At 45.8% G+C, this 23,772-nt stretch overlaps 1 protein-coding gene across 2 annotated transcripts in view; it reads right to left on the bottom strand.

The window, feature by feature from the left end:
• TRPC5 (transient receptor potential cation channel subfamily C member 5) overlaps positions 1-23,772 on the bottom strand; it is a 110,178-nt gene that overhangs the window by 68,546 nt on the left and 17,860 nt on the right. For both annotated transcript variants that reach the window (XM_074551861.1, XM_074551860.1), the window contains one exon: positions 10,322-10,720. In XM_074551861.1, coding sequence (XP_074407962.1) covers positions 10,322-10,699 — 378 coding nt within the window. In that variant the 5' untranslated portion in view covers positions 10,700-10,720. The remainder of the gene's footprint in view (positions 1-10,321; positions 10,721-23,772) is intronic.

Genomic DNA, 23,772 nt, shown 5'->3' with positions numbered 1-23,772 from the left:
CACTCCTCCACGCAGAACAAACACAGCACAAAAGTTCAGGACTGTCACAAATCCAGGCAATAATGAAGCTGCTGAAGTGGCCCAAGTGACATGGGGACCTGGCTCACAGTGTTTTATGGATCTACCAAAAATGCAATATTCTGGGTCTTCCCAAAATGCAGAGATTCCCTGGCTGCTTGCTGGAGCTTTTCCTGAGACTGTGACACCAACACAGGTGTAAGTCCAGAATTACTGACATGGCAGTGAACTGAATGAGCTCCTCAAGACTGGACAGGCAGACTAGCTGGCTTGTTCCTGATCATTGGTACTTTTTCCCCTCATTTGGAAACACAAAATGCTGTTTGTTTGGGTTTTGCCACCTTTCTTCATTACCGTTTTAAGAGTTACTCTGTGATAGGAGCAGCTGTTCTGAGTAAAAGTTATTAGGGTTTATTCTTTATTTTTAATGCTGGTTTTAAGCTTTGAAACTAATTTTATTAAAGAGCTTGCTTAATTCAGTCCTATAAATTTCTTAACTACTCTAAGGACCTTGCAATGTTGCTGCATCTGAGATATTTTTTCATTTTCTGGATAAGCTTTCCCCTGACCCCAAACAGAACTGAAACAAAGACAGCCTATGGTTATTTGGAAATTTGAGGCTCTATCTTCAAGGTAATCTTTATTTTATTACAGTTACTATTTTTCTAATATTTTTCAGGCTTTATTCTAGGAGGGAGAGCTGTCCAGTTTTTTGATTCATTTTTCTTGGTCTCTGTATTATCTATTCTTAGTGGTAACAAGGACAAGATGTGCTAATATAGGTTAATAATCACGCTATCTACAGTCTTTTATATCATCTTTGTACATAAAACATCCCCTCTTCCTGTAATTTATCACCTTGCGTGGATGAGAGATGTTTCATTAAGTTTAGGTGAGGTAATAAGTTGCTGACAGGGCTTGAAGAGGGAGGGCTTTTTCCTTGGGTTGCATTCATATTCAATCACATTCCTTCAGAAAAAAATTTAGATCAGATTGGATCATGAGACAGTGTCAGGGAGAGGAGTGAGTTACTGCCCCTGGCGCCAGCCCAGCGCTGCCTGATGCTGCACAAAACACAAATCCTGGTGCTCACCGACCAGGAGCTTCATTATTCCCCATTCTGACTACCAAGCTGTGCTTTTGGTGATGCCTCAGGTTTTAGCTTTTATATTTTTCACATTCTGTGCTGCTTTGGTGTGTAGATCTGGGCTTAATATGAGGGGATGGTGAGCGTAGGGAGACAAAACAATTTCTGCTCCAGCTGGGGACCAAGGACAAATGATCCAAATCTCAGCCCAAGAGCACAAACAACGTGGGCTGGAGAGAGAAAAACAAGCAGGGTGGGACTGCATGGGCTAAAGCTGGAATGGGACAATGAACTGCAAGGTGCAAATGGAGCAGAACTGATCAAAGTGAAAGACCCTGTGAGCAGTTGCGCATTTTGGTTCATCTTGGGTGCAGCCCTGGCTGGGCTCTTGTGCTGCCTAAGGTGGATCTATTGAGGCCTTTTAATAAATCCCTGCTTTATTCTTTAACTCTATCCAGCCTCTGTCCTAGATCAGCCTTCCCAAGACATCAGTGGCACTGTTGTTTTACCAACCAAGAAGATGCTGTGGCTTCTGAAAAGACCCCAGAGTTTGGAACAGCAAAGAAATGACAACCTAGACAGGTGGCAGGGGCTTGCACAAAAGAGAAAAAAAAAAGATCTGTGTGGTTGAGATCCTCCTTTATTCCCACTCTGTCAGTGACTCCCTCTGATATCCCCAGTGCTGGGAAGTCAAAAGCCTCCAGGTAATGCTGTGCCCCTGCTGCTGCAGAGCCTGGCACTGCCTCATCCTCTGCTGCCTGAGGAGCACTTGGAGCACACCAGCCCTCCCTCACTGCCATGAACTAAACACCAACCATTCACACAGCCCTGAGCCTCTCTGCAGTTTTCCAGCATCCTCCCAAGGCAATGACAGAGCAAAGACCTTGGATCACAGCGTTCCCTCCCTGCAGCAACTCAGAGACAAGAAATACTGCTCCCAGTCAATGCCTCTTTGATGTTCCACCACCACTGCCACCGAAGTGCTGCCCCACCAGGCTGTATTTTGCCATGGGACAGCAAAATACTGCTCCTACAGGGATAAACAATCCATAAATGTGATTTTGCCAGCCCAGCACAGCTCTATTCAACAGCCAGGTGAGGCTGAGGGACTCCTGCTAAGCTGCCCTGCAGTTCTTCACAGATCTTTATAGATCCCAGAGCTTTGTTCTGCAGGAGCCTGCAATTTGTGACATTCACTCTTCCCACTGAGAGAAGCTTCCCTTGGAAAAAATGTCTTGTAACTATTGCACCAGGAAGAGTCTCCCACAAATCTGTATCAGGGAATCTAAACAGCCATGTCAAACCTCTGGGTTTGGGGTTTCAGACAGAGCAGAGGCAAACATGTGTTGAGTGATGTCAGAGGATGCTCTAATGGGGGTTAGGAGCCAAGGGAGGTGGGTACCTAGGCACATCTATGGATGATGGGTAGATAATATGGATTTTTGAAACTAAATTCCTTAATCAACACATCTACAGAGAGCCCTGAAGTTCCCTTGTGTAGCAGCACAAACAGGATTTTTTTGCCCTATAATAGTTCATCCACCCAGCTGAATCCTGAGAACCCACCACACATGACTGAAAATTCTCTGTACAGTGTGCCCAGAGCAGGCAAGTGCTCAGAATCCTCCCACAGATCAGTAAAGACAATTCTCTGGGAAGCATCTTGAATAATCCCTGACTTCTCACCTGTCTGTGTGTTCAATTACAAGCATGGCAGGTTTGTGCATGCTGTGATGCAGTTCTTGGCTTGACCCCCACCAGCACCCTAGGAAATAATGACAGAGTTTATGCTGACCCAGGAGAGGGAACCAGTGCCTTATTGCCACTGTTAGAAACCTGGTATCTGCAACTGCCTTCATCTCCTGAGTCCAGGAGATGTTTCACCCAGTTCTTTATCCCTTAGATTTAAGATTATCTGGGGACTGAGGCAATGGGGAGGGAGGAAAGAATTTCCCAGTTAAATGAAATCATTAGCTGAAGTGATCTTTGATTCCTCTGTTGTTTAGTTTAATTAGATGGAATTCATTTTGAAGGCAGCCACCAGTGTCAAAGGCATGTTAACTATAACTGTGAATTATTACTGCATCAATAAAAATAATGAAAAGCTTGGGTGCTAATGGACCCATTAGGCTTTGAAGCTGCTTCTCTGTTTTCAGACATGATCCTTCTTCCTTATTGTTGCTTTCAAACATTCCCACATTGAGAACTTGTGGCCGTATTTTTCTTCACTGGTTCTACTCTTCAGAACCTCCTCTTGCTCAGGAGTGTTTCTAACCAGGTTCTGCCCTTCCTTTTCACTTTGGACCCTCCTGTTAACGTGGAAATGACTGGTTTGGGTCACACCCATCAGCCTGTTCTCCTCTGTTCCAGTGCTCCTCAGCCACCATTCAGAACTGCCACAGAATTCCTTCATACAGATGCCTGCTCCTAAACCTCTCCTCTTTCCAACTGCCTGCATAATCTAGATTTTACACTGTGAGATTTTGGAGAACTGAACTGTTTCTTTTGACTTAAATGGTAGCACAAGGCTGGCAATGAGCTTGTACCAGCAAGTGCAAAATCAAGGCCTGTCAGTGGTAAGGGCTAAACTTTCCACAGGTTTCTGGACATGGGACAAAACCCTGTGTCAGTAGGGAAATTAGGCTAAATCACATTGTCTCAAGAAAGTTATTAGATTTGGGCAAGAATATAATGGTTTAATGCAACCTTTATTTTCTGTTTCACAAAAGGCTGTCTCTAGGCTGTTCATCTGTGGGATCTGAACAAAGATTAATGTGGATTTTCACTCATCAGCTTGCTTAAGAGAGGATTTTTGAGGTCAAGTTTTAGGATCACTAACACTATCTAGTGCAGCAATCTTCTACCAATTTTCACTCATCAGCTCACCTAAAAGGGGATTTTTGAGGTCGAATTTTAGGTTCACTAACACTATCCAGTGCAGCAATGTTGTACCAATCTGATGATTAGCAACTAAGACTGAAAACTTGCCTTTTATTCTCTATAGTCTCCTCTTCACAGCCATACTCTTCCAGAGGCTGTACCTGCAAACTCCTTCTTTTGGAACACATATGGATGGCACTGATTCAGAAGGACCAAACAGATCAGAACAAACCAAATCACAGCCATAAACCCTAAGATCCCTTTTCTCTCTTTTTATTCTCATTATTGAGGAATTGCATTTGTAGTCCCATCTGTGAACCAGCTTAATTTGGAGCCATCTGCCACGAGAGCAAATTGCTAAGTTTGCCAGCCAGCAGAGAGAGATGCTGGTACCCTCCTTATGCAAACAGCTGATGTCAGCTCTGATTGTTGTGAAGGAAACAGCCACCGTGGAGGTGCTCGTGGACCTGGAGCCATTCAGATGACTGATTACAGCTCCTTAAAGGAGGGAGGAGGGCTCAGCAGGCAGCAGAGTCCGTGTCTGGAGTGCTGCAAGCACAGCCCTGGCAGGAGGGCAGAGAGGCAGGCGAGACCTGAGCGCTCTGACGCACCTCCCGCCACCACCCCACACACACAATTCACACCAATGGGCCCCTGAACGCCTCATCTGGAAAATTTGTACTGATGTCAATAGGTTTCCAAGTGTCAGGAAATACAGCTACTGCTGGTAAATTGAGGGTGAATCAAATGCAGGGGGAAATGGGAGTTTTCAGACATGAATTTCCTGCTCTTTGCTGGCGAAGGTTACGTGCAGCCTCCAGCTTGGCTGAAAGCAGAACTCACTGTATTGATGTTTGTGTAGCAAAAATAACCATCTGATAGCACTTTTAGGGGGAAAATAAACAGCAAAACTCAAAAAGATCAGATAGGTTGAGAGACAAAAGATTTTACAGGGAAGGAGAATTCATTCAACAGGCTTCATATATACATTCCCTTGCTTGTACAGTAGTTCTGAATTAAGAAACAACCCAATAATTTAAAGTTCCCTGTTAATTTCAACCCCATAGGATGCCAGCCAGATCTCTGGTTTTGCTGTGTGCCTACTGCCTTGTTTTGCCAATGCATTTACTGGACCTGTCCCATGCACAGACAACTTTGCATTTCAACATTTCCACCCCCAAAGAGAAAAGCCTCTCCCAAAGTCAATACTGCATTTGCAGCTGCTCAGTTTTGCTATTTCAGACCTATCCCTGCACTTTCTGTTGGTTGTTCAGTGGTTTGTTGTCTTATTTAAATAACATGACACTCATCACTCAGGATGGATTGCCATGCCAAGTACACCTATATTCCTCCTCTGCTCCGACGCAGTACAACATCAGCCTCTGCACTGCCCAGAAAAATCAAACAATAACTATCACAGCACCAGACTAGGCTCACTTTTATTTCCTGAAAAATGCATGTTTGCTGACTACAAACCTCTGCAGAAAAACAACACTTGCACACCCTCCAGGTTCCAGGAATATTAGTTTGTTTTGTTGTTCCTCTTAATATTCATGAACAGGTTGCTTGGTTTCCAAATGCCTGCCATGAGTTTGGGAAAAAACAAGCTATGCTATGGTTTAAGAGACCAGCTGGTCAAAGAGATCTATGGTTTATAAAAAGGAGTAATTGGAGTAAATTATGTAACCCTTGGAAGTTAACCTGTAAAAATCAAAAAATTAGGGAAGCTGTTTGGTTACTGAAGAGGAGGATGGGTCATTCAAGCCTGGGCTTTACTCTCTCTGCTGGGAGTGAAGCACACCAGAACATCTCTATGCTCTTCCCATGGTTGCACAATGATAACTTTCTCACTGACCCAAATATCTCCCACAGCCAACAGCATCTTTCAAAACAGCTCTAAGTTCATTAGCTTTACCCTGCCTGTAATTGGTGAAGCCTCCTCCCCAGCTCCACCAACAGAGTCACAGCTCAGTACCCAAAACCACAGCTCTCAGTTCACAGAATCACCAGGTTGGAAGAGACCTCCAAGACCATCGAGTCCACCCCAGCCCCAACACCTCACCCAAACCCTGGCATGCAGTGCCACATCCAGGCTTTGTTAAACACCCCCAGGGATGGGGACTGCACCACCTCCCTGGGCAGCCATTCCACAACTTTATCACCATTTCTGTAAAAAACTTTTTCCTGTTATCCAACCTTGGCACAGCTCGAGGCTGTGTGCTCTGGCTGTGTCAGTTCCTGCAGACAGAGCCCAGCCCCAGCTGAGCACAGGCACCTTTCAGGAGCTGTGCAGAGCGATGGGGGCACCCCTGAGTCTCCTTTTCTGCAGGCTGAGCACCCCCAGCTCCCTCAGGGGTTCCTCTCAGGGTTTGTGTTCCCAGCCCCTCTCTCTGGATGTGCTCAGTGTCCCACGGTCCTTCCCAAGCTGAGGGGCCAGAGCTGGGCACAGCACTCAGGGTGTGCCCTCACAGTGCCAGGGACAGGGGCACAGGGACCTCCCTGCTCCTGGGACAGCCAGGGACAGCCAGGGGCAGGATGCTCTCCCTGCTCCTGCTGGCCACACCATTCCTTGTTGTCTGGACTGGGCAGCACGGATTTGATAAGAAACACTAAGATCTTAAAATAGCCCACAAAGCTCGGTTGGAGATAACCCTAAAAAGAAGCCCATCTGCTGGAGCACATCGCTGCCGATCTCTGCTGTGCTCTGCAGCATCCTCTGGAGCGAGGTGGCTCTCCCCATGTAAACAGAGCAATTTGCTCCTGCGCCGAGCCCCGGGTTGTTATAGTTACTGCCTGTGACTTACCCCTGCCATTGTCACCGCATTCGCAGTAAATGGCGCTTAAACAGCAGGCTAGCAAAGGTTTGCAGAATAATGACTCAGAAAAATTCACTTAATGACAGGATCCCAGCCCCTGAGCCGCCTTCATCCATCCCCACCCTGGGCCTTACAGCATCAACGAGACCCTGATTCTCTTACATAAGGAGCACAGCAAAGGTCACTACGTGTACTCGAAAGGTTTTCAACTTCTGCTCCCTGAAAAGGTCATCCTACAGGTGGAAAAGCAGAGCTCTTTCCCTCGGGCAGCTCTCAGAGTCGGGAATGGAGCTCTCCTCTTGGAGACTCTGTGGCTGCTGAGTGAACCTGCCTTGGCCGAGCTTCCCACCTTGTTCTGGGGGTCCCTTTTCCAAACCACATCCAGCCACTGCCACTCCACGAGAGGCTGGAACGAGGCAGCTGTAAGAGCTGCTGTCAGGATTGTGGCACGCTGATAAGGCTGAAGATACACACCCATGAAATGGATTATGCTGGATGATGCTGCTCAGCTGCTTTGGAGATGCAAAGACAACAATTAACAGGGCTGACGTGAACAGACGCAAATAGGAACAGCTCTCCATGCCCAGAGAGACACCAGGCTCAGGGAGAGAGGCAAATAACCTGCTCAGAGGCAGGCAGCAGGGAAAGGGAGCCAGCAGGGTCTCCCAGAGCCCAGGCTCAGGTGAATGAACATTCAATAATACAGAGCATTCAGAGGATGCTGCTCCTGCACCTCTGCCCAGAGTGCAGCAGAGACAGCCAGACCCTGATGGCACACACGAACCAAAAAGCTGTCCCCACACAGGCTTGTGCAGGCAAACTGAACCCTCTGCACATTTAATTAATAGATTATACTAAATCTAATATGTAAGAAGTGCAGTGATAGCATCTTATGAATTTCACAGCCAGACAGAAACCTTCCTGTGAGGTGTGATTCTTTTGTTACTACAGGAACAAAAAAGCAGCGTTTCTACATGTTTTAGAACATCTAAGTAGCTGATGAGGACAAAGCTGTGCTAATCTGCTTTATCAGGTGCTTTTTGTGAAAGCAATTAGGTGTGGGGCTCCCAAAGGACCTTCTGAGAAAGGGTCCAGCAAGGACAACTGATGAATTTATATTGATACTGCTGTGGAATTAACATCAGGAGCTCGTGCTCAGAAACCCCTCCTGGAACAGCTTTGGGATTTGACAAAATAACCAACTTTGGCCTTTGACAAAATAACCAACTTTGGCCCAGCTTGTCCTATCACCACACACGAAATAAATGTTCATCCCCATCACTGCATGAGCAGTCAGTGAAAGAGCTGCAAGGGCAGTCCAGTCCAGTCCTGCAGCCCTCTACCGGCAAACTCTTCCTGCAGTCCTCAGAAGAGCCTGAACCCCAGCCAGGGAAGTTAATCCGAGTTTGTTCACAGAATCTTGCACCAAGCCAGTGCTAGTTTAAAATACACTGACGAAATCTGCTCTTGTAACAAACCTTGTAAATAAAGCTGAAACTGGCACCGCATCTTCTCTCCCCCACACATGCTCTCCTCCAAGTTGTAAACCCTGCAGCAGATACAATTCTGGCTACAGAAGGAGGGCTGGCATGGAGATAACAAAAATGGAACAGGCCTACTATGAAATGGATCACTGAACTGGAGACACTGGGGCTGAATTTCAGCTGTAATATATCAACCTCATTTCATGGACCTCTGTCTCTGCCCAGTTAAGCCAGCAGGGCTGGGGATTTGAGTGGACACAAGTTTTGGTATTCAAGGGATGTTACAGAAATCCACATGAATCCCATCACTTGAATCCCATCACTTGCTTTCCATGACATTTCAGGAGAAACTTGTCATTAGCTTGCTATAATCAGTGGCAATTCCTTGTGCTGCTGAAAAAAACTTTTCTGTTCTGCTTTCTGTCCTGTTGAGCTGCAGGATGCTCAAATTTCTAGAAGAACAAGGAAAAAATGGCTCATTCTTAATGGATGGTCTGTATTTTGCTGCTTGCATTTTGTCAGACTAAAACTCAGTACTAACACTTCCATTTTTAGGTCAGATAGAGGAGTTTCATTATCTCTCTGGTTTTTAAACCACACATCAGAATCACACTGCTACAAGCATGCACAATGCTGCTATTTCTAAATAATAAAGCTGAGCACTCTTGAATTCTGTCAGGGTTGATCCTTATTGTTTGCTTGGCTACATGAAATTACTATTGAAAAACTGTATGCCAAGGGGCCTATGCACTGAAAACATTTTCTTCCGTGATTGATTGGTATTAATCCTTCACACACACAGAGGGATGTGTTCCCTTCAAAAGGAGGCTTGATATATAAGGATTATCCAAGTTTTGGATGTTCCTTTCTAAGCAGTGAATACGCAAAAATTATCAGTGGTCAGCAATGTACATAAATTATTCTAGTTATTGGCAGTAGTGCTTACAAATGAAAGGAAGAAAATCAGAAAAAAAAACAGTTGGTGACAATAGGTGACACTTGAAGTGATAGGATTCAGATTTGGTGGTTTTTCCTACAAGACCCTTATGTAACTCAGAGGTGGCTTTGCAGCTCAGGATCCTTCCTACAAGTCATTGCTGTAAGTTATGTCCTGCCTCAGCATTTCTGCCCTGGAGCTCTCTGGAGAGGGAGACCAAGATGATCCATCTGCACTACAGCAAAGGACTGAAACCCAGCAGACTGTTTGCTTGCTTGCAGCTGTAAATAAGCTTGTGTGCTTTCAGGATTTACTTATGAAAAGCAATTCCACTTAATATCAGCACAACAGCGTGGCAATAGTTCATATTTACAGATTGTAATATAATTTCAGAGAGCCACAAATTCCTTTAGAAAGTGCTCATCTATAAATCAATCTATAAATCAGTGTGTCCACAAACACTGTGGGGCTAGAAAGAACACTGAGTGAGAGAGAAAAAAATGAGTGTTTAAATCAGGCAGAACATGTTTGTTCAGGCTGGAGATTACCATCCAAACAGGACTGCCCAGGTGTGGCATTCACATTCTCTGAAAAAATTCCTTCATTCAGGATTTTTCTCCTGGGAAGCTGAGAAGCCTCACAGAAAAGGAAAACAATTCTTATCTCATTTGCTTCTCCTGTGTTGTGCTCATTTGGAATATGTTTGGAGATTGTTTCCCCACAGGTGATTGTTCCATTGGATTCTGGTGTGAGTTGTTTTCACTCATTGGCCAAATCAGGGCCAAGCTGTGTCAGGGCTCTGGAAAGAGCCACAGGTTTTCATTATTATCTTTTTAGCATTCTGTAAATATCCTTTCTGTATTTTTTAGTATAGTATAGTATTCTTTAATATAATATAGTATCATAAAGTAATAAATTAACCTTCTGAGAACATGGAGTCAGATGCATCATTCCTGCCATCATCAGGGCATCCCTCGTTTTGCAATACCCACGTCTGCTCTGGTATTTAAAGCCACGGACCAACACCAAGGACTTTGAGCAGCAGCACTTTCCTAAGGCACGATAACAGCTCAAAACTGAAGGGGAACACTCAACCCACCTGTTTTTCACCACTGGGCTTCCTGTAGTTGAGCAGCAGCTCCACAGCTCCCACCACCTCCTTGCGTATGGCGTAGAGCAGCGCATCCCCCACGTAGACGCTGTGGCTCAGCAGCAGCTCCATGATCTCCAGGTTCTCATTCTCTATGGCTATGAGCAGGGCACTGCGCCCCAGAGGATCCATGCAGTTGATGTTGATGTTGTAGTAGATTTCTGCCTCCTGCAGGGCATGTTTCACGCTGGCATAGTCCCCCTTCTCCACGGCACTGAGGTAGGCTTTCTCTTCCGACGAGAGCTCTGCCTCCGCTCGCACGATCTGCAGTGGGATCCGGTCTCGGTACGGGGAGAAGTTGACCTTTTTGTAGTATAGCTGGGCCATGGTTCATAGTGACCAGGCAACCTGTGAGGGAGGGGAACCACACATCAGTGACACCACAGCCCCACAGGGGACAAGCTTCCAAAGGGCCATCAGGGGAAAAGCTCCCCGTCCATTTTTAAGATGTATTCATAACACCCCCTGAGCAACCCCACCTCAAAGGGTTACCTGAAAGCACCACCACTCACTATGACAGAAACTCAGTATAATTTTCCATCTTGTTTAAACACTATGCCATTGATGTCTTTCTTCTGGTCAGAAGAATGTCTTGATGTTTATGGGTAATCTATCACACGCAAATAGTGGATTTCTCATCTTTGCTTTACTTCCCACTCAAAGTCCTTTTGTTTCCTCCTCTTCCACTGCTAAGCCAGGTCCTCAGCATTTCTGAACTGTCAGTGATGGAAGCTGCTGATTTACAGCCTCCTCTTTACAGTAATAGATTCATTCTGAACATTTTTGCTGCTGCTTCTCTGCTTCCGTCTCTTAAAAGTCTTTTATTCTCCTTACTGTTTACTCTTCGACTAGGTCATGGTTTTCTTTTTAAAGCTTGCATGTTTTTAAACATTTTTTCTCACTCTCCTCATTTATAAATAGGACCTAAAGACAGGCTGATGTAGAAAGCTCCCACCCTTGCTCTCCAAAGGCAGCGATGTTGTTTTGTGGTCTAGGAAAATGAGAAGTAAATCCTGCTTTGGAAAAAGTGCAGCAAACTGAATGAATTGAGGTTCCTTGCCACGCCTCAAAGATCCCAGCAGGTGACTGGAGTCACAGGAGACACGGGCTGGGTATTCACAGGTAAGGAAAAAAGGAACCAGGCTTGTCTACCTCTGCTTGGCTTTGACAAAGGACACCAGGCCAGCATCAGGGCCACCAGCAGCTATGGCTAATTGGCTGACTTATTCCAGCTCCTTGCTCAACAGCTTCCTGCAGCCAATTAGCTGGACTTTTGGCACATTGTAGTGCCCTGTGCTGGGAGAAAAGGAGGTGCTGATGAAGGACGGTGATGAGGAGGCTGTGGTGGTGCAGAGGGCTCTGCAGGTGCCGCCCCAGGCAGCCACAGAGCCCCCACGGCATTTCTGCCTTCCCAGAGTGGGTGGATCTGAGCTCCAGCCCAGCTGACACTGCAGAACAGTGGGAGGCTGTAGCAGACAGCAAAGCTGCATCTGAGAACTTCCTGGGGAGCCAGGGATCTGTACCAGCTGCTTTGGCACCTCGGGGAATGTGCTCACTCAGGATCCTGCTCTCCTCCCAGTGCCAGAGAAGTTTGTGTTTGTTACTTACCCAGAGATGCTGGCACAGTGCTCACATGTGTCTCTCTGCACAGGCAGAACCACAGAATCCAGTGGTTCAACCTCAAGACACACACAAAGGCACTGGAGACAAAGGGACCCAAAATCTGATTAGAAACCATAAATATATTGTCTGATTTTCTGCAAGAACATTATGCCACTAAAGCTTTTAGAGCTAAGAACCTCAGTGACTCAGAAGCTTCAATAAACTGCATGTAGAACCAACCACGCTGACTTTGAAAAGCACCAAGGATCACAGGTCATTTTCAAATTTTGTTTCTGAAAACGTTATTCCTCTGGGATCCAGCTGATTCCCACTGAAACAGGAGACAGAAGGATGCAGCACGGGTCTGGTAACAACTAAGGACCAAAGAGATCTTTGGGAAAGTAAGAAGAACCCCAAATGGGAAGGGAATTGTGTCCTTGTGTGGCAGTCTGGCTGATGGGAGCAGGGAACACCAACCAGTGGGACTGGTGCCAGAGGACAGCAGGCACCATGTAAAGGTCTCCTGGGGGAATCTGTTGGCTCCAAAACCCATGAGGGATTCTGGCAACAAGTGCTGCTGCTAAAGTGGAATTGGATATTTTTCACTGCTCTTTAGTTTAATTGGACGTTTTGTAGATGGTGAGTAACATTTGCAATGAGTTATAACAAATGTCACCTTATGAAGCATCATGCCAGCATTGCATCCCTTTCCTTCCCAACAGTTCTGGAGAAAGAGAAGAAAGCTTCAAATATCTCAACTCCTCAGGGAGATCTCATCTCCCAGTAGAACCCCAGCCCAAAGAAAGCTAATAATGTTCATACCTCAAGCATATAGGAAGCTGCAATAAAACCAAACAGGAAAGACTCACAAAATTAATGATCTTCCTGAATTCCTCTTATGCCAACGCCTGCATAGCCTGACAAACACGTGCTGCTGACTGGGTTTGGAAATAATAGCAGGCAGGATTAAAAGAAAATAATAAAAATGTCTGCCTTGAGTTCATGAAAGATTTCAGCAAAACCTTTATCTATTGAGGTGTCCCTCAGCCAGAGATCCAGCAAAATTTACAGACCCAACGTCTTTGTCAAGCAAAATTATTTAACAAAGCATCAGGCACACCTGTGGATGGAAGGAATGAGTACAAGATCCCTGCTCCAGCTGTCCCCTCTCAGCACCACCAGGCTCCCAAGGTGCAGCAAACAATTCTGGTGGGCCCTACACCCTTGTGTTTCCCAGACTGGTCCTGTCTCCTCCTTAACAGTCCAAAATTACAAAAATATTGATGCAATCCAGGTAAGAGAAGTGGAAGGCAATGCACAGGTGCTGCCTAGGGAGAAGCAGCAGTGATATTCCTGAAAGGTTGCAAATACTAGAAACCCAGTCACACTAAAATTTTGGAATGGGTGCAGAGAGCCTGAAAACATGTTTTCCATATGAATTCTCCTCTCAGAGAGGCATTTTCTGCTACTTGGGTTACTATTTGGGGCAAGGAAAATTCTTCCAGCCTATGCCTGAGTGCAGATGCCTCAGACAATACGCAGTGACTGGTTAATGCAGTGGTGATACCTGCACCACAAACAGGTGGAGAAAAACAAGAGAACCATAACAAGAGAAATATAACAAACTACTCAAGATAGAAGCAGGGGGACAGCACTCAGTTTGGACTCTATCACCTCTCTCCAGCAGAGATGCCCTTCATGTGTTGGCTTCAAACTAAAGGCTTCTCAGATGGGGTCAATAAATGGTGTGGAATGTCAAATTTGTTTAGTTTTCTTCAATAAAACAATCCTTTTTTCCTTTTAATCTAGAAAAGCCATCCATAATGAGCTGAGGGACTGTGCTATACATCCTAGGAAACAAAACAGCCTTCTCCCTGAATTATTAGTCCAAATCTCCAAGCCTTTTCAGCCTGGCACAAGAAATCAGAGTTTTAGCCCAGGAACAGCTGGCCTGGTATGGGGAAGGAAAGTTTCTGGCCTTTTGCCACTAAAAATTCCATGAGCTGTCGCTACAAAAGGATTTTAGGGTGTGTTGGGAGTTGAGCCATCCCTCAGTTCCCACTTTCCACACACCCCACACTCCCACACAGCCCTGTCTCAGGGAGTCAGGGTGACCTGGATGTAATGGGATGAGCAGAGCTGGAGGGGAGGCAGCCAGAGCCAGTTTACAGCCATGTGTCACCAGGACCATTATAAAACAGGACTTTCCTGGATTTTATTTGCTTTGATCATCACCATGAAGCAGATTCAGAAGTGGGAAAGCACTATTGCTCCTGATGGCTGAGCTGCCTCTTTAAGGGAGGCACAGAGACTCTGGGGTATTGAATTTAGCTGCCAGCTGACATCTGAGGAACTGATCAAACACCGATTTTGGACATGAAACGAACAGCAAAGAGTTACCTTTGCCACTTGCTGGGGCTCTGAATCACACCTAAAAGCAGCCAGCAAAGCCCCCACGAGGCAGGATGCTCAGAGCAGGGCTGGGTGCTCCCGCACACCAGCGTTCAGATTGCAATGCAAGATGTTTTCTATTACATCTGTATGGCAGATTACCTTTGTCAAGTGGGCAGTTTGCCTTATCTCTCTCTTTGAGTGACCACAATCACTCCTCCCTCTTGAGGGGACATCTGCTGATAACAGACTATTGAATGTCCCTGCATGGCTGATAAGAACTACAGCATCCCACTGGGAGATGTGAGCCCAGAGGAAGGAGCCAAGCATTCCTACCTGGATATAATCTGGAGATTCTGGAACACCAGCACGGCTTCTCCACTGGATTCCCCAAAGGAACAGCAGCTGCCTCTCCTTCCCCTGGATCTTCAGAGGAAGAATCCATCCTTCTCTACAGGATCCTGCTCCAGCAGAACCACCCCTGACACTGCAGGAGGGCTGAGCCACAATTCCAATGGGACTGCTGCCAACACCCTGACCCACAGGGTGTCAGGCTGGGTTCTGACTCTGTCAGTGCTGTTCTAGTGTACTGCATTGTTTATTTTATCAGGTTTTTTTTCCTTCCCTATTAAAGAACTGTTATTTCCTGCTCCCATATTTTTGCCTGAGAGCCCCTTAATTTAAAATTTACAGCAATCTGGAGGGGTGGGGAGGGTTTACATTCTCCATTTCAGGGGAGGATCCTGCCTTCCTTAGCAGACTCCTGTCTTTCCAAACCAAGACAACCAGCGAAACTCAGTGTGTGAAATGGCACTGCACCTTCTCTCAGACCTGGGCAGGGTTTATGTGCTGCAAAAGCCACCTGCATTTATCACCCCCATCAAAGAACTGATCCCTTGCAACATATCTTGCTCCACTGCTTCCCCCCATCCTTCTTGCCAAGGCTGTTTTCTTTTTACTCTTTCAGGGAGAGCATTTTCCTCATTTTGCAGTTCTAATCTGGACTCCAGGTCTGGAAATCACGGCCCATAACTGTGAAAATGGCCTGACTTTCATGGTGCTCACACACTGCCTGCTCAGTACTATTGATCTGTTTAAAAAAGGTTATCAACCTGAGCTATGAAATGGTCCACAAGGGCCACTTAGGTAAATAATATTACATGTAGTTAATGGACCAATTGAATTTCTGATTGGATCCTTCTTTTAAGTGCTCTAGATCTTATTTACTAACAATGCCTGGCTGAGCACAGTATGAGGAAATAAAAGTGACTTTGTAACGTTCTGCAATTCCCTTCCTTCTGCAAAGATACCCCCTTGTTCCAGAAAATTGCTTTTTCCACGGAGTTCAGTGGGAACCAGATTACAACCCTAAGTCTCACTGCCTCTCATGATCTCTCATCACAGAAGCAGAATTTTTTCCTGATGCTTTTAAATGCAAAGAGAGCCATGACTGAATAAATGTATGACTTCAGACGTGTTTTAAAATTATAAAATTGCAGTGACCTTCTGGTTCTATGGCTGTGTAAATTCCTTTTAGCTAAAGCCCTATGATCTCAGAAAGTTTATATCCAGCTCATAAGTTATATAAAATATATCATTGACTGGAGTAAGTGCTGTCCAAAACTTGCAGGGCCACAGCACAACACAAAAATGAGAAAGTGACAGCTAATAAAATTGGGGATGAGTAATCCACTTTCACTGCCCAACATGAAGAAAGGAAGAGCACTAATAGGACATGTGATAAAAATGCAAGGCTGCAGTGATTCACAGTGGAGATATGTCCTCAAAAAACGCAGATAGAAATTCCCCATGAAGTGTTTTTCACTCATCCTCACTCCAGGCCTAGGAAAGAACACATCAATTCCCTGGGTACAGCACAGAACCTCCCAACCCAGAAGTGTCTGTGAAGAAAGACAAACCTCAAACTTCAGAGCACAAAGTTTACAGCCACCAGAAGAAAATCCTTTGTGCTAGTAACGCAAAATGTCACAATTTGACTCAAGTCCCAACTGCAAATCTTAACTTCCTGGGGAGGGTGACAATTATCCAAGATATATATGTTTGATTTGGAAAGGACAACTCTTTGGTAGAAGTCTCTTCCGCTGCATAATCAATTGATGACTCATGAGCAACCCCATATGGGGATTTATATACGTGGTTTTATATGTCTGTATGAGATATATAGATCTATATTTATGTGTATATATATATAATATAAGCTTTTTGCTGGAAGCTTCAGCTTTGTGTCCACTTCCAAGGCATTGAGGATTCACCTGCCTCATTCTCTTCAAAGATGAGCAAGAAGCTCCCTTTGCACCAGGATGTTCTCCTCTGCCAGGCAGAGCATAGTTCATGGATGGAGAATTTGGCCTCACCAGAAATCTCAAATGCTCAGGGCTCCCTCAAGCCTCCTGCATGCCCAGGGATAGTTCTGTGTGTTTTGATCCACCCCAGGGATGGGATGCAGATGGACACTTCCCCAGTGCTGGCCCACGGGTGAATTTCACAGGGCACTGATGGGGTGTTAACGATGCTAAAATTTCAGCTGAGCTGACGGGGAGAGCAGTTCTGCAATAAAAACCAGCTGCAAACCAGATTTCCCTGCAGCACAGCCAGAGGAGTTATCCCTGCACCTGGGAGAAGGAAGCAGAGGTGCAGGAGCTGCAGAGCAAGACACAACTTTGGGAAGGATGACAGAAAAAGCCGCTGGTGTAGAGCCAAATGCAAAGCTCCTCTTTGGGATACAGCAGGAGGGGGAAGTACTGACCCAGCCATGGAATATTTCAGTATTACCTCAACAGAAATCAGTCTGGGCTACTAAAATGATTAAAATTACTTCCTAGTGATGGAATGGCTGCAGAACATGCTTTTAGCTACTTTTATAATAAAGCATTTTCAGTCTGCAATTCTCCCACTTCTTTCCACACAGCCATCACGCAGGTGGTAATAAATAAAAATGTACCATTGTGAGAAGATTAAAAAAAAATAAGCCCTGGAATATATTCCCAGTACATATCTTTTCAAATGCAGGCAGAACAGAAAGCTCATTTTGTCTGTCTGACGTCACTGCTCTGTCCCTTACTTGCTTGAGATGGGCTATGTATTCATTTTCCACAAAAAAGAGATGTCAACTGAACTGAGAAATACTGTCAAGCACGCTGCCCTGTTGTCTTATCTGCTAATGCAGCACTAATGTAGCATGGCATCATTATCATCTCCAGCTCTGTGTCCACTGCCTCTGTGCCTGCTGCTTGTAATCTCTGCCTGCTGCAGCTATTAAACAAGAGATTGGGGTTTTTTGTTGTTTTTTTGCTTGTTCCCACTCTGGCTCATCATTCCTGTAATCAGCAGGATAATCTGGAGAGCAGTGAGGAGTGTCAGACCTGCCTCAGCCCAGCTGGAGAGAGCAAGTGAACCACCCAGGTAGGAGGGGAACGTCCAGCTGATGGCACAATGGCCAAAGAGGGGAAAAGGCAGTGGCAGCGAGCTCTAAACTACCAACAGCAACAGTCTGGGCTCCTTTTCTCATCTGCAATGAGTGGGTTTATCAGTGGCCATCAGTTCCCATTTCTGAACAAGCTCTGCTGGGCTGCTCTCACTGTCACACCTGTAAAAACAGAGTCAGACCCAGCACATGGAGCATCCATCACCTGCAGCCCTGCTCTGAGCCTCCAGGGCTCCTGTGCTGCAGGAATTCTACCTCTGGCTCCATTTTCGGTTTGTTCCCAATTCTGGCATTCAAACCTGACTGGAGGCTCTTGGAAGGAAGAGGCAAACTCGTGTGCTCAATTCTCAAATGAATGTTTCCTAGTTGCAAAAAAAGGGCTTTTTTAGACAATACTACATTTGCCTGCAGCACCTTTTGGATATCAAAAAGTGCAAAACACGTGAATTCTCTTTCCCAAGTTAAATTCTAAACAGTGGTAAATACAGAGGGATTAAAAGCCAAATCCATTGCATCTGCAGAACACTGGGGACAGGAAGACAAGGAGTCTGTGCCCCATGGAGAGCAAGCACACCACCTTCACAGGTGTCTGAACAAATGGGGCAAACAGAGAGCTCACCCTGCTCCCATGAGGGTGCTGGTGCCTGGCAGTCACTGTGTGCCTGCCCTCTGTGCAAAAGGAACAAACCACCAGACATTGCCCTGTTCTAAAACCTTCATGGGAGAAAAAAATTATTCTTTTGAGAGGCTTCCAGACAGAGGAAGAAAAATCTGAAAGATCCAAACATCTGAAGTAGTTAGAGCAGGTGACTGAATTAAATACAGCACAGCTTGGTGTGGGGAGATTCCATCTCCTGCAGCAGCTGCACACAATGCAGCTCTGTCCCCTTTCCATGCAGCCTCCTCACCATGCTGGATCCTGCCCAGCTCAGGCACACCAAATCCCACAGTCTGAGCCACCCAGATGGTTGCAGAGCTGAGAAACAGAAACATTTCCACAAGCAAAAGGTCTCTCTGAATGGGTTTTCAAAGGATGGAGACTGAGCATTACAATTACAGGGCAGCCACAGTTTGTCCCAGTCGTGGTTTTGCACAAGTCAGCCCTGGTCATCACATCCTTCACAGTCCCTGGACAAAACAACTGCCTCAGCTTCATGGGGAGGTGGAAAAGCCATCCAGAAAGGAGAAATCTTCATAGAAAGCAGGTGTGAGCGAGCTCCTCCTGACAGTGATAATAAACAGAATAGTCTGCAGATAAAATAAAGAAGCAGAGCCAAATCCTAGTTCATTAACATAGCTCAGGAGAGAGCCCAGAACTGCAGACTGGACAGTTTTTGAAGGCCCACAGAAAGGCTGTAGGCAGTAAAATCACATCCATTTTAAGTGGAAAAATGTTGTTCTCAAAAGTACTAAGCAGGCAAATCCAAAAGACTCCAAAAATGCTGCACAGACATAAAGCAGCTTGGGAGAGGAGTAACACTGTGATACTGCTTCTAAGTGAAGGAATGCTCAGAATCAGGGTTTTGCTTCCATGAATGCCCTAAAAGGCTCCTGAATAACAACTGCAGTATAAAACTTGCTTATCCAACCTCCAGATCATTCCAATAAAGTCAGAGATTTGGGTCAGAGATTTGTAGGAGTAACCACAGTTATTCCTTGATCTCTGCCATCCTTACATTGTGCCCTTTGGCTACCAGCAATAATAACACCCTGATCTTTTGAGCCACAGACCTGAAAGTCCTTTTTAAAGGACAGACAGAATTCATCCTCATGTTGTATGGGCTGGAAATCTGCAGCAGAACAGAAGTTATTGGTTTCATCCTTGTGACAGCAAGTGGTAACTGAGCAGGATAAACAAATAACCCCATAAATACAGATACACATATATATTCTATACCTAGATCTTAGCAGGTGTAACAGTTCTTTGGTGCCTGCTGAGACGAGCCCAGTGTCAGAGAGATCTGGAGTGCAGCAAGTGATGAAAGTGATGATAAAAACTAGAAATGTCCCATTTTACCAGGGAAAAACGTTATTTTAAATATCCCACAGTGCTACTCTGTCACACATTGAAAACTCTGCAGGGCAGTGTTTTGGAAATCAGTTCTTGGTCTTCCTAAGGGGAACTTCTCACATGGGCACAGGATGCCTTTTTCCCCCCCCCAAGCCTTGTCTGCAGAATACCTTAATGCCACTGCTTTTTTCTTTTCATATTCCCCCTCATCAAGATACTTTTCTAAAATTTTCTCCCATTTTCTCCTGGATTCAATTTTACAGTTTGCTGCCCTGTTCAGTTAAGTGTTGATTCAAGACACCTCAGTTTTCAAGAGACATCTGAGGTGAGGCTCATCGGTTTCTTTTCAGGAGAATTTTATTTTATGTGCTCTGGGGTTCAGGCTCAGCTACAGTAGAACTGCAGGGGGTTCATGTTTAAATTGAGCTGCATTCCTTTGGCTGCAGGAGTGGGCCCAGGCAAAGGAAATGCACAAATCCATAAATAAGGCTTGGCACGATTCCCCTGCTCTACTTAATGCCGACATTTACAAGCTCTGTTTTCCCAAACCCCTCGCTTCCAAATCCCTGCACCTGCTAATTTGTTAATTCTGTTTTCACTGAGTTTAGACTTATGTATTCTTAATTATGCTAATGAAGAATAAACTACTTAAAATATTAACGTTTTGCAAGCCTTAAAAAGCAAACAGTTAACAAATACCTTGCCCCTGGGGTCTGTCTTGACTGCTGGATTCACAGACCAGTCCAAGGCATTGCTTTTTCTCTTGAGGAGATGCCCTGTCCTCCCTTTCTCCCTTCTCCTCCCTCCCAGGTCTCTTCTGATACAGCCTCACTTTCTCCTTTTCTGTCTGACCCCTCTTGGGAGGGAGAGCTCACAGTTAAATGAAAATCTCCCACAAGGTGGTCATCACCTCAGATGTCTTCCCCAGATTTCTTTGTCCCTCTTGGTGTTGATCTTTCCCCTCCAAGGCTCTGAAAAGGCTCCTTGCCCTGCTCCCTGTCAGGAATTTTCCCTGCTGGGAGTTCCTGAGGTGCCACAGAGCTCTGTCCCCTCCTGGTGCATCCCTCAGGTACCCCTGCTAGGCAGCAGAGTTACAGTTCTGGCCAAGGAACGAGGCAGGAGCTGAGCTCTCCTCCCTCCACGTGTCAGAAAATGCCCTTTACTGACCCAGAAATGGGGTAACTGAGAGGCATTTTCAAAACTTTTTATTCCATTTTCAGCCTCATGTGAAGGGTGAGACAATACTCGTTACAATTCACTCCATCACAATCAGAAGTTAACTATTTCCTAATAACAATACACTGTGTTTCTTAGGCTATCAGCTTTTTGACACACCATGCTGCAAATGTCTTAAAGCCAAACATCTAAAATTACTCCTTGTGGGTACTAATACAACGCACCTTCCATAGTTCTATTTCTCCAAAGTACCTGGTCTTATTTGTAAGGCCATCCTTTGAAACTTTTTTCTAGGTCCATTCCTCTCTCCATGGCATCTCTAAATCAGTATTTCTCATCTCAAGGTTTGCATACAGATGTACACTATGTGAGCCTTCTGTCACACCCTGAGAACTCTCTACAGATCCATTTCCCACATTCATTCACCCACAATTCCACCAAATTCTCCCTTTGCACACCTGGTTTATGCTCTCCTGGCTTCTACCTAAACCAAAGGTCAGATCATGGCAGCCATGCACCAAAATTGTGATCTACTGCACATGACAGGGATGGTGAGCACTGAACCTGCAGAGAGGAAAGCAAACTAATTGCTTCATTTCCCCAAACAAGGACTACCTGCAGAACGTCCCTGGCTGCTTGGGGTTCCTTCCTATCTGTGCACTCCTGATAAAAGCTGTGCTTTTCATGCTGCCAGCCTTTCCTGAACGTCTGCGTGGAGCTGCTAAATCGCAGATTACAGCGTGTAGGATATCGTTCTCACCATCTCCCTGACAAGGCAGCATTGTTTCTTACAGGACAGATGGCTCACAAGATACTGATCTCTGCCAAGGGAGCAGCACTGCACTGTCTGCAAAGTGCCTCTGAAGTGACTCTGAGAGCAACAGTTTTGGCATTGAGCTTGAGATGGAGGATAAACCACCCCAAGGAGCAGGTCTGTGAGCAGCATCACTCTCAGCAGGGTATCGAGGAGCTGTTTCAGCCCAGGAGAGCAGCTTTCCCCAGGGCTGTGAGCTCCCCTAGCTGCTCACAGGCTGCACCACTAGACTGGATTGCAGTCATGCCATGCTTGTCACTTCCCTGGGAGTCTAGCCACGCTTGCTGGGGTTTATTTTCAGCCCTCAGCTCTGGGAGTTCAATAATTATATGAGAATGTGTTCTTCTGGGGGGAAAAAAAAAAAGAAAAAAGAAGTTTCTAGCCTCTGGGGTGTGAAGTAAAGAGTGTGAGTCACGGAGTGAACTTCATTGATGCAGAAACCAGACAGAAAGTGTCCCAAATTCTCTGGGTTTAAAAATCTCCCAACTTTAAGCCAAAGCTTGCAGATTTGAGATGTGGGACAGAGAGGGGAGAAATGGGAACAAGAGTCACAGAAACACAGAGTCACAGAACATCCTGAGCCTGAAGGGACCCACAAGGATCAACCAGTCCAACTCCTGGCCCTGCACAGACACCCCAAAATTCCCACCCTGAGAGCACTGTCCAAGCACTCCTTGAGCTCTGTCAGGCTTGGGGCTGTGACCATTTCCTGGACCTGCTTCATTTGGGGATGCCAGATCTTCTCTGCAGCCCCTGCACCTCCTCTCAAGCCCCTTCCTGGCTGGAAAAATCCCCATCATGATCCTTGCAGCAAGGGATGTGTCTGTGCTGAGCTCTGGCAGCAGGTCAGGGTGACAGTGGCACTTTGTGCACTGCCTCAAGCCCACACACTGCAGGGATTGCCTGCTCTGCTATTTATAAAGCTGAAAGGTGTTATCACTCAGCCAGCACAGTGCAGAAGCATCACTGGTGTTCTCCATGGAGGCAGCTTTGTAAATCCATTAAATCATTCCAGCCAGATATCATCCACCTTGCTCACACGGAGTGACAGAGGATCCCTCTGACTCAATCCAATAAAGCAGTCACCAATTTAACAGCACTTTTGGCAGAGCAGAAATGCATTTCTGAACTGGCCTGCTTAACAGCCAAGGCCTGCTGAAGCTCCTGTGCTGCAGGACACCTCTGTTACTGCCATGCTGGGCTTAAAATCAGCTGTAAAATATGCTGCACACTGGAGATCTTGATTTAAGCACAGTCAGAAGTGTGGCTACAGACAGAAATGCAGAGTAGACATCACCAGACAGGCCCTCCTGCAAACCCTGCCCATGACACACCTGGGCAGGGAGCCCTGACAGAGAGGAACCATCACCCCCATTTTCTAAGGAAAGCAAAGCAGGAGACACTTCCAGCTTCTGAGAGAGTATCCAAGGCAGTAAAGAACCTCATTCCACTCCACACCTCAGGCACTGACTGACAGCCGAACCCCTTGTGGGATTCTGCAGTGCAGAGTGAGACCTCCCTGCTGATGTTTTCCCTCAATCCAGGCACTGGAGCAGCAGATGTGCAGTGATGAGGCACTGCTGGTCTCCTCTGACAAGCAGTGTTCTTTAAATCCTCATTTTCTTTTGGCTCTCTCTTGCTTCTTCATCTGAAATCTTTCATCTTCTATGGCTCTGAAGGGTCTGAAAATTCAAGTATCTGATGCTTAGACAGCTACAGGAGTTAGCAGACAGCCTGGAAAGGAACAAAGGGTTTGTACAGTCCCATCTATCTCAGAGAGGGATTTAATCCTGGGGCACAATTCCAATCCTTACACAGCAGGGCAGATGGAAAGTTACCAGTTTGCATTACTTTCCTTTATAGCATCCTTTTTACTCCATGCCTGGGTGGTGTTTGAAGACACCCTCACCTATTTTGCCCCATCTAAACGGATCTACATAAATAAAACTTGTGCAAGAAGT

The sequence above is a fragment of the Zonotrichia albicollis genome, chromosome 14 (genome assembly GCF_047830755.1).
Source record: "Zonotrichia albicollis isolate bZonAlb1 chromosome 14, bZonAlb1.hap1, whole genome shotgun sequence".
In the NCBI taxonomy this organism is placed as follows: Eukaryota; Metazoa; Chordata; class Aves; order Passeriformes; family Passerellidae; genus Zonotrichia; species Zonotrichia albicollis.
This window is presented reverse-complemented; position numbering and strand designations above follow the sequence as displayed.